Below are 16,074 nucleotides of genomic sequence, written 5' to 3'. Positions count from 1 at the left end.
GCAGGTAAAACCAGAGAAGGTAACAGAATTTAAGCTTGGTCAGTCCTACAGAAAACAGAGGGCAAGAGGGTGGCTTTCCAGGAAAGTGAAGAGCCTATACAAAGTCTAGATGCTTGAAAGTTTATGGTGTGTCCTGAGAAAGATGAGGAGTTTGATATTACTGATAAAGAGACGGAAAGGTAGATTGGGCAGAGTTGTGAAAAACTCATGGAATATAGATAGGGATTTGGGCTTTATCTTACAGGCATTGAGGAAACATGGAAAATAAGGCAATACTAGATCAGAATTTGAAATTGCAATTATAACGTGAATGGCACTATGAAAGATAGGTCACAGCAGAGAGAAAGAAGGCATGGAAACTACTACCTTTGCAGTAGGCTTGTGTACAGTGAAAGACACTGTCATGTGGTGTTGTGCAGAGAGATAGAAGGAAAAAGTGCATAGTTGAGTAAGGATCAATGGGATGTATGAGTAGTGTGGGAATGAAAGGAGTCGAAGATGATTGTGATCCTTCATTTGGCCACTGAGTGGATTGTAGTGCAATTCATTGATTTGTTTAAAAAAATGATGCAGGAGGACAGTCAAATAGTGAGTTAAGTTTTGATGAAGTAAGTTTGGAGTATCTAGCTGAAGGGGTCTGTCCAGTAGACAGTTGAGGAAGGGGTTGTAGGAATAGATTAGTGATTATTTATGTATCGTGAGGAGGTGAGATGGCATAGGAGGGCCTATATAATGAGGTTATTGCCAAAAACAGAATCCTGGAAGGACACCTTTTGAGTGGCAGATAGAAAAAAGGAACAGTTGTATTGAATTGCATCGTTAGTAGAAACCACATTTTTTTCTTTTTTTCTTCTATGTTGTAGAGCTGTTTTAGATTGATGGCAAAATTGAGAGGAAGGTACAGAGATTTCCCATATAATTCCTGCCCCCACATATGCATAGCCTCCCACACTATCAATATATTCTTTATTTTTTAATTTTGAGAGTACATTTATTAAAGCTGGGGACAGTGAAACAAGGAACGGCCTAGGATAGAAGAAGCAATAGGAGAGAGACTAGGCCGGGCTGCTTTGGTTCACTGAGAAGCCAGAGAAAAGGGAGCCTTGGAGACAGGTTCAGAAGGTTAGCCCTGGATGAGCTGCTGCCATTACAGTTCTTGTGGGGCCCCTTAGAGTTTAGGAGATGCACACCTGTGGGGTAGAAGAAGGGGAAGGATGCTCCTGGGAGGGAGAGCGCACTCAATATATTTTATTTTAAGTCAGGTTTATTGAGGTAAAATTTACACACAGTAAAATGCAACCCTTTTAGGTGTATAGTTCTGTGACCTTGAATGAATGTAAACTCTTTTGTCACCACCACCATCACAGTCAAAATGCAGAATATTTTCATTACTCCAAAAAGTCCCTTTGTGCCTCTTTTTAGTCTCTCCTCTTTCCTCCTTCCCAGCCCTGGCAGCCAATGGTCAAATTTCTGTCCTTGTAGTTTTGCCTTTTCTAGAATGCCATATAAATGGAATTATACAATACATAGTCTTTTGTGTATGGCTTATTTTACTTAGAATGCCTTTGAGATTCATCCTTGTTATTGTGTGTATTAGTAATTTATTACTTTTTATTGTTGAGATGTATTCCGTTGTATAGATGCCATATATCTATACAGTGGGATACATTGTGTAGGTATGTGGCCATTTGTTCATCCATTCACCAATCGATAAATGTTTACTTTGTATTCAGGTTTTTGCAATTATGATTAGTGCTGCTATAAACATTTGCACACAGGCCTTTGTATAGACACGTTTTTAGTTTTCTTCAGTCAATACCTAGGAGTGAGTCATATGGTAAATATATATTTAACTTTCTAAAGTTTTACAAAAACTGCAAAAGTGTCTGTACCATTTTGCCTTCCCACCAGCAGTACATGAGAGTTTTTCAGTTGCTCCAATCCTTGCCAGCCCGTAGTATTGTCAGGATTGTTTTGTTTTTAATTTTAGCCATTCTTATAAGTATATAGAGGCATACTATTGTAGTTTCAGTTTTTTAAATGGCCAGTGATATTGAATTTCTTTCATGTGCTTATTTGCCATTCCTGTATCTTTGGTGAAATGGCCATTTTTTAAAACTGGGTTGCTTGTTTTCTTACTGAGTTATGAGAGTTCACTATAGATTCTGGATATAAATCCTTCATAAAATATATAATTTGCAAATATTTTCTCCAAGTTTTTGGCTGGTCTTTTCATTCTCTTAACAGCATCTTTTGAGCAGACATTTATAGTTTTGATAAAGTTCATTTTATCAGTTTTTTTCTTTTATGCATACTTTTTGTGTCCTAAAAAATTGTGTCCCAAAGATTTTCTCTTATTTTTTTCTGTAAGTTCTATAGTTTTAGGATTTACATTTAGATGTTATCCATTTTGTGTTAATTTTTGTATATGATATGAAGTATTGGTTGAGATTCATGTTTTTGCATGTGTATGGGTGTCAAGTTAATTGTTCTAGCACCATTTGTTTTGTTTTATTACCTTTCTTGAATTACCTTGCCAACTTTGTTGAAACCAATCGGCTGTATATGTGTGGATCTATTTCTGGATTCTATTTTGTTATTGATCTATATGTCTGCCCTTTTCATTAATACCACAGTGTCTTGATTACCTGCAATTATATTTATTTAGAGCTGATTGGGATATCTGTTTGGAATGCTGTTGGCAGCTAGGAACAAAAGGCCCTACTAATTGTGGGTTTATTTTCTATTGTAACAAGAAGTCTAGAGATAAGCAGTTGCTGGGTTGTTTAAGCTGTTGTTCATCTATACAGGCATCAACAAATACAACCTGCTGCCTGGCTTAATCTAGCCTGTCTCCTATTTTGTAAATCACCTGTGGAGTTTCTTAAAAATGCATGTGCCCAAGCTCTACTTCTGAGCCTGACTTAGTTGTCAGGGTAGGATGTGAAAGGACCGAGGGAGGAGCAGGTGTTTGAATTTTAACATGGTTTCTAGTAATACTGGTAATTGTGTTATGTAGTCATGGTTAAGAACCATTAAGGTTGATGGTTAGAGTGTGGTCCCCAGACTAGCACTATAACCATCTCCTGGAAACTTCTTTAAAATGCAAATTATCAGGCCCACCCTAGGCTAAACTGATTTGGAATTCTGTCAAGGCCCAACAGTTTGTGTTTTAACAAGTTCTCCAGGTGACTCTGATGCAAGCCAACATTTGAAACCTTGAAAGGCATTGCTGACTGTTTCCCAGATAGGCCTAGGGAAGATTAATGGACTATCTTTAAAAAAAACTAGCTTAATTGATTTAAGTATGTTTATTATAATGTTACAGATAGTAATTTTGAAGTTGAATTGAAGGTTCACAACTGATCTAATGTAATTGTTGAGTACTATATTGGACCTAATAAGGCGTATGTTAGTTTGCTATTTTAAAGCAGCTTTTAAAAATCAACATTTTTTGCCCGGCCAGGCGTGGCTCAGCGGTTGAGCATCGGCCTAGGATCCAGGCGATCGGGGTTCGATTCCCGGTCAGGGCACACGCCTGGGTTGCGGGCTCGATCCCCAGCCGGGGACGTGCAGGAGGCAGCGGATCAATGAATCTCATCATTGATGTTTCTCTCTCTCTCTCTCTCTCTTTTCCTCTCTCTGAAATCAAAGATATATTTTTAAAAAAAAATCAACATTTTTGTGTGTGTATTACTTTTTCTTGGTCTTTAAGCAAGAGTTAAGGAAATAGAAGGCAGTTCTTGTGTTTATAGACTATAAACGAGGGAAGAATGCGAGGTGAACGTGTATAAACACAAAAGACAAATGCGTAAACATTTTCTTTCAAGGTTAGGTATATTTTTGTGATTGGCGAAAATATTACAATGTAGGCAGTCAATCCAACAGAAAACTTGAATTTACTTATAGTATACGCCTTATGTTGAAAAGAACAAAATACTTCATAGCATGTGAAATGTCTTCTAATTTAGTTTCCTCTTTTAATGATAGCCTTCCAGTTATAATTACTAATTGCTTAAACATGTAGTCTAATATCTTTTCTCCCTCTGTTTTCAGGAAGCTCTGCACTGTCCTTTTTATATTTTTTAACTGATTTTAGAGAGGGAGGGAGAGAGAGAAACAGCAATTTGTTGTTCCACTTATTTATACACTCATTGGTTGATTTTTATGTGTTCCCTGTCTGAGGATTGAACCCACAACCTTGGGATATCAGGACGATGCTCTAACCAACTGAGCTACCTGGCCAGGGCTTAACTCTTTTTTTTTTTTTTTTTTTAATTATGTCTTTATTGATTTCAGAGAGAGGAAGGGAAAGGGAGAGAGATAGAAACAGCAATGACGAGAGAGTCATTGATGGGCTGCCTCCTTCATGCCCCCTGACTGGGGATCGGGCCACAACCCAGTCATGTGCCCTGACCGGGAATCGAATCTTGATCGCCTGAGCCACGCCCGGCCGGGCTTAACTGTCCTCCTTGGTTCTCCTTCCTCTTAGAAAACAATGTGGGTTCAATTGTTTACTTCTGGTGATGCAGTATTTCATCTCCATTAATGAAAAACTAAGAGATTAATTGAAACTAAGTTCTAGTTTGTTTTTTAGATGCTTTTGAAAACATCACTTTTAAAAAAGTGATTTGATTGTACTTGTGGAGGTATAGGATCAGGCATAAGCAAGAGTTAAAATTACTTGACTGTACCACTTGTAGTTCCATTAACAGTAACATAAAATGAAGTTCACAGAAACAGACATGTGTGTCATTAAAGCTAAGAGGCTGAACATCTGTCTGGCTCTTATTTCCAAGGCAGGAGTGCCTGACATGTTAGAATTTCTTTGGGAAAATGTCAGCAAAAAATACTTAAGACTGTTTGTTTCTCAATCATAATTTACAGCCAAAGGGACTTGAAGTTTATAAGTTATAAAAGATGTTTGAACTGGGTTGCTTGGTAGTCCAGAGGTACCTCTGTAACTGGAACTTTGCTTCTCAGCTTCTGTATTGACTCTACTGGGAAGACTTCATTCTCTAGCAGTCTCATAGCCCCACCCCTTTTAACTTTTTGTCAGGTTTTAGCCTTCAGAAAGTCTCCAAATCAGCCCCCTTTTTCATCGTGACTTTCCTTTTCCTAAACTCTTTTACATTTCCTAGTGTTTCTTGAATAAGTATTTAGTGACCATACTGGGTTTTGTCACTTGTGGTTTTTTCTTAGCATTGGGCAGGCTCCACTTGATTTTGCTCTTGTTTGCTTCCTTGTTGAGCTACTAATAATAAACCATCATGACTCTAGAAAAATACTCTACATTGAAATGGATTGCTTCTGTTCCTCAGGAACATTTTATACATGCGCCTCCCCAGCTTTATTCAAGTGTCTCAGAACTTTTAAGAACTTGTGCATATCAGAGAAGTCTTCCTCAGAAATACAAGAGATTTACTTACAGCAGGAGTGGTAAAGTACATGTGAAATTTTATTACCTAATACGTATGTTTCTATTGATAACTTCTGGACGCAAACACGTTTTTCCTTTTTCTCAACAATAAGAGAAGCTGCTAAAGATACTCATCCTAACAGCATTATTTTTCACCAGGCAGTAGAATAACAAATATTTTAATTGTTGTTTAGGACACTGTAGAAAACGTGTAATAACATTGACAGACTATCACATATATTTCTGGGTATTAGTCTCAAAGTCACTATAAACTTTTTCATGAAAAAAATTATGAATTAAGAGGGCAGCTGCATTTTTTTATTTATTGCATATCTTGACTTATTCTGTTTTATAAAAACATTCAGAAGATATCTTTATATCAAAAGAAATGCTGATTTCTCTAGAATTCAGACCCATTTGTATCAGGCCTGGCCTCTCTCTCTCTCTCTCACTTCGCTGATTGCATCTATTTGTGACCCTTAGATTATAGGGAATGGAAGTGAGCAGCAGCTGCAAAAAGAGCTGGCAGATGTGCTGATGGATCCTCCAATGGACGACCAGCCAGGGGAAAAGGAGCTTGTGGAAAGGTCGCAACTGGAAGGCGAAGGAGATGGGCCTCTTTCTAATCCGCTCTCAGCTTCATCCACCATTAACCCTGTGCCATTAGTAGGGCTCCAAAAACCAGAGATGAGCCTGCCAGTGAAACCTGGACAAGGAGGTTAGGATTGCTGCATTGCTTGCGTAACTGAAGGTTATTGTTTTTAATATTTGAGTGTCTACCCTGTTCTAGGTTTGATTCAGAGTGAGCAAAAACCATTATCTGTGTTCTCTAGAATCCAGATTCAAGATTTAGGGGAATGTAAGAGAGGTAAATAGATGTACCATTCTGATTTCCCTTTAAATGTATGTCATTTATTCTAAAGAAAGAGAAATAGTTAAATGATATTAGGGAATCTTACTTCAAAATGTTTAAAGATTCTTCCAGGAAAGGAGGAGTCTGTGTGCAGTGTTGGACAAATGGAGGAGTAACGTGTGGTGAGAGATGTGCTCCAGGCGTGTGCTACAGCTCTGGGAATAGTTGCCAAGTTGAAGAAGAGCTGAAGGAGGAAAAGGCTAAAGTTAGAAAGGCTCAGTGGTGAGAGGAGCGAGTTAAAACTGCCGATGTTTATTGGGAAAGGGTAGGCACAGGGATTAAGAGAATTTAAGTGGCTAAGATGATGAATGAGAGAAGTAATTACAACACTGCAGGTCAGAAAGAAGACAGACAGGATTTTTCAGAAGGGTGAAATACTAAAGGGTTTTTTTGTTTGTTTTGTTTTCTCCTAAGTGTAAACTACAAAGTCAAAACAAATTAGAAGAATCAAAAAAGTATATCGGATCTGAATCTCAGGTCATCTTTTAGACTTGGGATTGACACTACAGCAATACCTGAAAATTTTGGTGTTGGTGACAGTTCTAATGTGAGATTTCTGGCTTTAATGAGCACTTCTTCTTGGGCAATGGGGTGTTATCTCATTAGTGCTTAATTTTAGAACCTAAATATAACTTGTAGATTTTTACATGGTTTTCATGTCAACAAAATATCAAATAAAATAGCCATCTCATTATCATTTCTTTCAGATTCTGAAGGGTCCAGTCCTTTCACTCCGGTGGCCGATGAGGACAGTGTGGTCTTCAGCAAGCTCACTTACTTAGGCTGTGCATCAGTAAATGCGCCCAGAAGTGAAGTGGAGGCCTTGAGGATGATGTCCATCTTAAGAAGCCAGTGTCAGATTTCACTGGATGTAACCCTGTCGGTGCCGAATGTTTCTGAAGGAACCGTGCGGTAAGGCCAGCTTCTTGAAGTATTTGTAACATTTGGTCAGATTTCTGACCTGTAGTTTTAGAAATAAGCAATGGTGAACAAAACACATAATTATTTCATTCATGTAATGTTTAGTTCTGGCACTTATCATGTCTTCCAAGTATTGTGACCCTTAAGAAAAATAGTGACTCGTTTGAACAGGCTTTTTTAAATACTCTACTCCAATTGTGTGTAGCATATTAGAAATGTAAATGTTTTGGGGATAATTGAAATATGTTGACATGAGAGTCTGCCAATAATTTGTGTTTTCCATGTTCCCCCTGTACAAATATTAGCTTGACACATTAGTTCAATATGGAGCTTAATGCTGATTTTGGAGATTACAACAACAACCTGTTGGTAAATATTAACTATTCCAGTATAGTCTCTTAATTTTTAAGATGAGGAAACTGAGACCCAGAAAAGTCTATAGAAATGGCTGTTGTTTATACTAACTAGAATCAATAACAACAATTAAATGTCTGTGTTAACTAGCTAAGTACAAAATTCTAAATAATCAGATGAACACAGCTAAAAATAAAATAACATTTCCCCCTATTATAAAAAGTTCAGTACATGATTATTTCAGAAAAATCAGAGAACATAAATAAGCAAAAATTCAGGAAAATACTCAATTCTACTTAATTAACTCTACTAATTAATAAATACAGTTAACATTTTGATTTATTAAGACCCTCTTTGTGTGTTTGTATGTGTATATGTTTGTGTATGTATGGATATACCTGCATATATAATTATATAACTATTAGAATCAATATTTTTAACAATAGAAATACGCATACCATCCTATAACATGCTTTCTTCACTTAGTTTTATGTCGTGACTCTTTCCATATCAATAAATATTAAAATTTTTAATATATGGTGGCACATGATAGATTATTTAGAAATAACCAATTTCTTACATTAGACATTTTAGATTTTTAAAATGAGAAAAGTACTACTAAGAACAGCTAATATTACGCTTTTATTATATGGGCACATATGTGTTTTACCTGTGCTTTCCCCCTATATTTTTCTTAAAATAGGTCTTTTTGAGCTAAATTTTTGTATTTTTTTTTCAATTTCCTTAGACATAGACTTATAAATTCCTAGAAGTAGACTTATTGAGTCAAAGGTTTACCCATTTTTATTGCTTGTGATATATTGCCAAACAGCAATCTAGAAATATTGATCCAGTTTATACCTTTATCAGCTGTGTATGTGGATAATAGTAAGTTAATTATTTAATATTCCAAAAATCTGTATATGTAGTTCTTCTCTGAGTAAAGAACTATTTTATAGACTCTCAAATCATAATTTTAATTATATTTATTAATGTGAAACTTTTAGTATTTTTTAGCACTCATTTCGATATGCTTCGTAGTAGTCATTCCCCAACTGAAGTTATGCTTTGTTCTAATATATTTTAATTCTATAAAGATATGAGAAAATCAGTTCCTCTTGCCCCATGTTTTCAGAGTTTAAAAATTTTTTTAATTGATTTTAGAGCAAGGAAGGGAGGGGGAGAAAGAGAGAAACATTGATTTGTTGTTCCACTTATTTTTGCGTTCATTGGTTACTCCTTGTATATGCTCTAACCAGAGGTGGAACTTGCAACCTTGCCGTATCGGGACGATATTCTAACTAGCTGAATAACCCAGCCACGGCGAGAGTTTTTATCAAAGTGCCTTTGAACCTGGATTAGGTCCCTTTCTAGGTATTTCCATTATGCACAGGGATTCCTAGGCCTTCCCCATCGATGCCCCAGCCTCGTGTTGAAATTGCAGTTTCTTTTTAGTCCTTTTATAGTGTGTCGTCAGTAGTCAGAACAGAGCCTGGAATGTTGTAGGTATCACATCAATATTTGTTGAATGAATAAATTTTTGAATGAATTACATTCCTTTGATTTTTCAGTGAGTGGCATTTTTTTATTAATTTTTTTTCTTAAGTGTTAACTTTCTGTAGCCTCTCTCCCTTTATTTGCCGTGAATCGAAAGAACATGTTTTACATTGACAAACACATCAGCTTTTTATTTTTTTAAATAATAAAGCAGATTAGGTCATTCTTTTAGTAGATAATGAGAAGCCAAGCCTTAATGGTTTCTTTTGGTAGTCTAATTTACTCCTTGTTCTAGTCTTTATTTAGTTACAGACTGTATAAGAAACGTGTTATTTATGCCTTCCTGATTGCCTCCCTACAATATGAGTATTATGTAGTTTTTAATACCACGGAATTATGTAATCAGTAACTTAAGGAGTCCACATATGATTTAATTATCAGGACTTAAAATTAATGTGGTTAGCACGGCCGGGCATGGCTCAGCGGTTGAGCATCGACCTATGATCCAGGAGATCGTGGTTCGACTCCCAGTCAGGGCACATGCTAGGGTTGTTGGCTCAGTGCAGGAGGCAGCCGATCAGTGACGACTCTTTCATCATTGATGTTTCTATTTACCTCTCTCTGAAATCAATAAAGATATATTTTTTAAAAAATTTAATATGGTTAGCATTCCACAAAAGGTTTATATGAACTTCCTGCTAGATAGATGAGTCTCAAATCATAATACAGATGTAGTGAAAATAGTCCACAATCCCTCTAATCTCTTTATATCTTTTGTTTTCTGGACAGACTCTTAGATCCTCAGACAAACACCGAAATAGCAAACTACCCTATCTACAAAATCCTCTTCTGTGTCAGAGGGCATGATGGAACTCCTGAGAGCGACTGTTTTGCTTTCACTGAAAGTCATTACAATGCAGAGCTCTTCAGGATACATGTCTTCCGGTGTGAAATACAAGAAGCTGTAAGTCATTAAGAGAATAGGGTCTGCAAGTGAGATCCACCTGTACCCTCACTGTGTTGACATGGATGCAGTATGTATTCTGGTCGCATACAAGCCAGATGAGATGCTCTCCAAGTGTTTTGTTTGTTCCAGCCTGATGGACTGAAAGTGAATAAACGGAAGGTGTAGTTAACCAAGCTTTGTTGCCAAGAGTGTCAGAGGGGACCAGCTGGCTGCTTCCTTACTGGGTTAGATGGGCATTTTGGTTCCAGCAATGATTTACAAGCACATTTACAAACTATTCTTTTAGAGCTAAACTTTCGTAATTATTTTTATTGTGATAAATGTATTCAGATAATTTCTGACAATTTAGAAAATCATTTTTCAGTTGGATTTTTAGTGTTTACAACATTTCTTTTTTAAAACCTCATCACTGACCACTTAGTAATTGCTTGCTTTTAGGCATAACAAATTAGATAATTTACCAAAAGATAGCAATAGGAAATCTAAATAACAGAAGAGTCAAACTCATAGAAACAGAGGGTAGAATAGGGGTTGCCCAGGGGCTAGGGGCAGTAGGGAGAGGTGAATAAATGAGTACAAACTTTCATCTGTAAGATGAATAAGGCTTGAGAATGCCATGTGTAACATGGTGACTATAGGTGATAACACTGTGTTGTATGATTAAAACATGTTAAGAGAGTAGAGCTTAAATTTCTCACCAAGGGGGGGAGATAGTGTGAGGTGATGGATGTGTTAATTCATCAATAGGGGGAATCCTTTCACAATGTATACATACATCAAATTAACCATGATGTACACTTTAAATATCTTAAAATTTTATGTCAGTTATACCTCAATAAAGCTGAAATTAAAGAATAATTTTAAAAAGGAAATTAATGGGAAAAAAGGAATTACTTTCCCCAAAAAAGTAGGTAATGAATTCAGCTTTAATAAAAATATTTTATTTCTGTAATAACAGCCCATTTCCTAACATGTCTGGTTGTAGGTAAGCCGGATACTCTACAGTTTTGCCACTGCCTTCCGCCGTTCTGCCAAGCAGACCCCACTTTCAGCCACTGCTGCTCCCCAGACTCCTGACAGTGACATCTTTACCTTCTCTGTGTCTTTAGAAATAAAAGAAGATGATGGTAAAGGTTATTTTAGGTAGGGCATCTTAATTTACTTATTTTTTTGAGATTGTATTATGTTATCTGTGGTTCAAGGGAAACACCAGGTCAGACTATCTTAACTTTCATACTATAAAATGATTGCTTTTTTAGGTAGGAGTTTCTTTTTTTAATGTAAGTGATAAAGGAAAAGAAATAGGCAAATTTGCAGAGGTAACATTTGAAGAATTAAAAAAAATTCATGTGGGAAAATGTCACATTACTATATTCTATTAGATAATAACAGAAGCTAAGTCAGCTGGATTTGTAGCTGAATATGTTTTGCTGGAGGCTTTGTTTTGTTTTCAGTTGGTTGGTTTATTTCTTTTTATAATCTGAAGATCTTAAGGCTGTTGAATCAGGTTTTACCACTAAAGTTTATCTAAACACGTTGGAAGGAGACAAATGAGGTCTGTCTGAAGTCTAACCTTGCATATTAGGTCAGAAATAAATGGTTTGGGTTTTTAAGTAAAATGATACTTTTTTGAGTAGTGAAAAGAACCCTGGAACAGAAATAAAAACTTAGGTTTAGTTTAACTGTCGCTACTATTAACAGTGTGAGTTCTTCCAAGTTTTTTTACATTTCCTGGTGATAGTTTCCTTACTTATAAAATGAGGTGGGTGGACTAAGATCCTTTCTAACTTTAAAATATTATGGTAGCAAGATGATTGGAGTTTTTCTCCATAACCCATATCACAAAATGGGTGCTTCTTGGGATTATAATTGATAGCTGCATAGAGAAGAAGTCTGTTTTCTCTACAACTACTTCATAAAATGGATAAAGTGAAATTACATCAAAATATTAATTTTTAATATTTTGCTTTTTAATCAAAAGGCACAGTGGCACTCTAGTTCATTTGGAAAACTATTATAGTTTCCCTTCAAAGATTTTGGAATTGTCATGCCATCTGGTGGCCAATTTAGTGTATAATGCAGCTTTAACTTTTTGATTTGTGCGCTAAAGTGTATGCGGCGTGGTGTTCTGTGCTTTCCCATTTGCTTTATTTATATCCTCAGAGCAAAACTGTGCTGTGGTGCTTCCTGCAGGATGCATTCCTGCCCTATAAACCTTGTAGTATTTTTTCCCTTTTTAAGAAACAACACATTTAACCATATTGTTTTCCTTCATTAAAGATATTTATGTAGATTCTGTTATAAATTCCAATTATGAACAGGAAAGATTTCTAAGATATCTCAGAAGAGAAGCACTAGAATAACTTCCTGTTGCAATCAGGCCATGTATTCAAGGTAGAATGATCACAATTACAAAAATCCCTATTCTATTTACCTTCATGCCAAAGAGATGCTATACAGGAAATTCTTGGATGGTCAGATTTGTTTGTCATATTTGTTAGGGCACTGATCTCTTTTTGTTGCATGGTTTTTCCGAATTTGTAGTTTATAGTAGAAAATAGTGTTGTGTAACATCATTGAAAAGTATTCTTTTCTTTGTCAGATTTGAACTTGTCAAGTGCAGTTTCATTTATCCAGTGATTTTGCTATTTGGTTTTACCATAACATAATGTAGGCAAAGTGCTGTGGCAAGGATTAATGCTCTTCTTTACATTCCTGAAAAAGTGTAATTCTTACATTATTAAAGTTAGAAACATGCCTTTCACTTTAGCCCTTAGGAAGGTGGGTCATTTTCATTGATACCATTCAAAGGACTTATTTTCTATCTTATTTAATCTAACCCAGTTAGATAGGCTGTGTATTTAATATTGTCCTTTTTTTATATGCATGTAAAGAAACCCAGGGAAGTTAAGCCTGGACCTCAGTTTTTTAATTCATATAACATGTAAAATTATCTGGTTGAATTCGTTCAGTGATATAATAACAAGACCAAAAATATAATCTAGATCCTCTGAGATCAGTGAGTAAACTTCCACTGCTTATGCTCTGCACTCTGCTTCCTGTTAATGTGGTTTTTCCTTGCCCTTCAGACTCAGGACACCCAAGACAACTTCATTTCCATTGTTGATATTTTAAATGCTGCTGAGAGAATAGATTACCTTGACCCTTGAACTACATGGATTTGAACTGTGTGGGTCCACACATACACAGATATTTTTCAGTAAGCATAACAGCCCACCTGTCACCAGGTTTCACAGCATGGGTACAACTATAAATCAAAAACAGTATTTTCGATCTGTATTTGGGAATCTATGTATGCAGAGGGTCAACTTAAGTTGTAGGTGGGGAGCAGGTGTTTGGTTCCCTAACCCCCGCCCACATTGGTCCAGGGTCAACTGAATATTTATGTTTCAGCATCCACTGAACATAGAGAACGAGTGTACCTATTATCAGCTGAAAATTGAGACCTATGTTTATCGTTATAGATGAAAATTCTGTCAGCCACAAATATATAACCGTTTGGTATGCAAATGGTTATACATGTTTGTCATTTCTAGACTCCTTTGCTAAGATTCATTGATTTGTTTTTTAATCTGTGTTATAAAATATTCTTGAATTGGTTACTATATAAACGTAGAGGAGCTTCAAACTAATTTTATTTCTTCAGAGCCACTTTTTAGTTTGAATAAGTACTCAGAGCTCTCATGTAGCTTTTTATAGTATCTTGTAATGGTTCTGTTGCCATTCTCTTGAAATTGTTCAGTAATAAGGCACCATTTAGATTTGCTTCATATTGGCTGATTGCATAGGCAGATGTTTGCCTTTGAGAACAAAGGAACTAGAACAAGTGTGTGGGAGACTAAGGGATTATTTTGGTAAAATGTCATTTTAAGAATATTTTCCAACTTTTTTCTTAAGCTGATTTAAACTGTATGGTTAGTATTATTTTTAGAGTTACAGACATGCCTTAGAGAATGCAGATTCTATTCCAGACCATTGCAATAAAGTGAATATTGCAATAAAAGTCACAAAGTTTTTTTGGTTTACCAGTGCATATAAAAATTACGTTTGTACTGTACTATAGTGAAAGTGTACAATACCATATGTCTAAAAAAAATCTGTGTACCTTAATTTAAAAATACTTTATTGCTTAAAAATGCTAACCATCATATGAGCCTTTAGGGAGTCATAGTCCTTTTGCTGGTGGAGGGTCTTGTCTTGATATTGATAGCTGCTGACTGATTGGGGTGGTGGTTGCTGAAAGGTGGGGGTGGCTGTGGCAGTTTCTTAAAATGAGACAACCATGAAGTCTGTTGCATCGATTGACTCTTCCTTTCACAAACAATTTCTCTGTAGCATGTGATGCTAGCATTTGATAGCATTTTACCCACAGTAGAACTTCTTTTGAGATTGGGGTTAGTCCTCTCAAATCCTGCCACTGCTTTACCATAAGTTTATGTAATATTCCAAATCCTTTGTTGTCATTTTAACAGTCTTTACAGCATCTTCACCAGGAGAAGATTCCATCGCAAGAAACCACGTTTTTGCTCGTCCATAAGAAGCAATTCTTTATTGATTAAAGTTTTATAGCAGTTCAGTCACATCTTTAGGCTCCACTTCTAATACTAATTCTCTTGCTATTTCCACCACATCTGCAGTTATCTCCTCTACTGAAGTCATCTAGGAAGACTGGAATTAACTTTTTCCAAACTCCTGTTAACTTGGTATTTGGACATCTTCCCTTGAATCATGAATGTTCTTAATGGACCTAGGATGGTGAATTCTTTCCAGAAGGTTTTCAGTTTACTTTGCCTAGATCCATCGTAACAGCTATAATCTTATGAAATGTGTTTCCTTAAATCGTAAGACTTAAAAGTTGAAATTACTCCTTCATCCATGGACTGCAGAGTGCATGTTGTGTTCGCAGGCATGAAAACAACATCAGTCGCAGTGTACATCTCCATCAGAGCTCTTGGATGACCAGTAATATTTTGAAAGAAATCGTTTTTTCTGAGCAGAAGGTCTCAACAGTGGGCTTAAAATATTCAGTAAACCATGTTGTAAACAGATTTGCTGTTATCTAGGCTTTGTTCTATTTATAGAGTACAAGCAGAGTACATTTAGCATAAATATTTTTTATTTTACTTTTTATTTTAGAAAGGGAGAGGGAGAAACATTGATGTGAGAGAGAAACATCAATCAGTTGTCTCCCATATGCACCCCCGATCCCCATATGTGCCCTTACTGGGAATCGAACCCCTGACCTTTGGGTGCATGGGATGATGCTCCAACCAGCTGAGCCAAACCGACCAGAGCTAGCCTAATTCTTAAGGGCCCCAAGGTTTTTGGAATGGAAATAAGCATTGGCTTCAACTTGAAGTCACCAGCTGCATTAGACCCTAACAAGAGAGTCAGCCTATCTTTTGAAGTTTTGAAGCCAGGCATTGATTTCACCTCTCTAGCTTTGAAAGCCCTAAATGGTACCTTCTTCCAATATAAGGCTATTTCATCTATATTGAAAATCTGTTGTTCAGTGGAACTACCTTCCTTAATTATCTCAGCTAGATCTTGTAGATAATTTGCTGCAGCTTCTCCATCTGCACTTGCTGCTGCTTTATCTTGCACTTTTGTTATGGGGATGGATTCTTTCCTTAAAACCTCATGAACCAGCCTCTGCTAGCTTCAAACTTTTCTTCTGCAGTTTTCTCACCTCTGTTAGCCTTTATGGGTTTGAATAGAGTTAAGGCCTTACTTGGGATTAGGCTTTGGCTTAAGGGAATGTTGTAGCTGGTTGATCTTTTATCCAGACCCCAAACTTCCTCCATGTCAGCAATAAGGCTGTTTCTCTTTCTTATCATTCATGTGTTGACTAGAGTAGCACTTTTAATTTCTTTCAGGAATGTTTTTGCATTCACAACTTGGCTGACTGTTGTTGAGCTTTTAGCCTGCCTTGGCTTTCAAAATGCCTTCCTCACTAAGCTTAATCATTTATAGCTTTTGATT

At 36.3% G+C, this 16,074-nt stretch overlaps 1 protein-coding gene across 1 annotated transcript in view; it reads left to right on the top strand.

Moving 5' to 3' along the window:
- Positions 1-16,074, top strand: part of RABGAP1 (RAB GTPase activating protein 1) — a 118,516-nt gene that overhangs the window by 18,539 nt on the left and 83,903 nt on the right. Inside the window, exons 3-6 of the mRNA XM_081151941.1 lie at positions 5,903-6,137; positions 7,040-7,244; positions 9,894-10,068; positions 11,057-11,214. Of these exons, the coding sequence (XP_081008067.1) occupies positions 5,903-6,137; positions 7,040-7,244; positions 9,894-10,068; positions 11,057-11,214 (773 nt within the window). The remainder of the gene's footprint in view (positions 1-5,902; positions 6,138-7,039; positions 7,245-9,893; positions 10,069-11,056; positions 11,215-16,074) is intronic.

This window comes from Miniopterus schreibersii (genome assembly GCF_964146895.1).
Source record: "Miniopterus schreibersii genome assembly, chromosome: 11".
NCBI classification, from domain to species: domain Eukaryota; kingdom Metazoa; phylum Chordata; class Mammalia; order Chiroptera; family Miniopteridae; genus Miniopterus; species Miniopterus schreibersii.
This window is presented reverse-complemented; position numbering and strand designations above follow the sequence as displayed.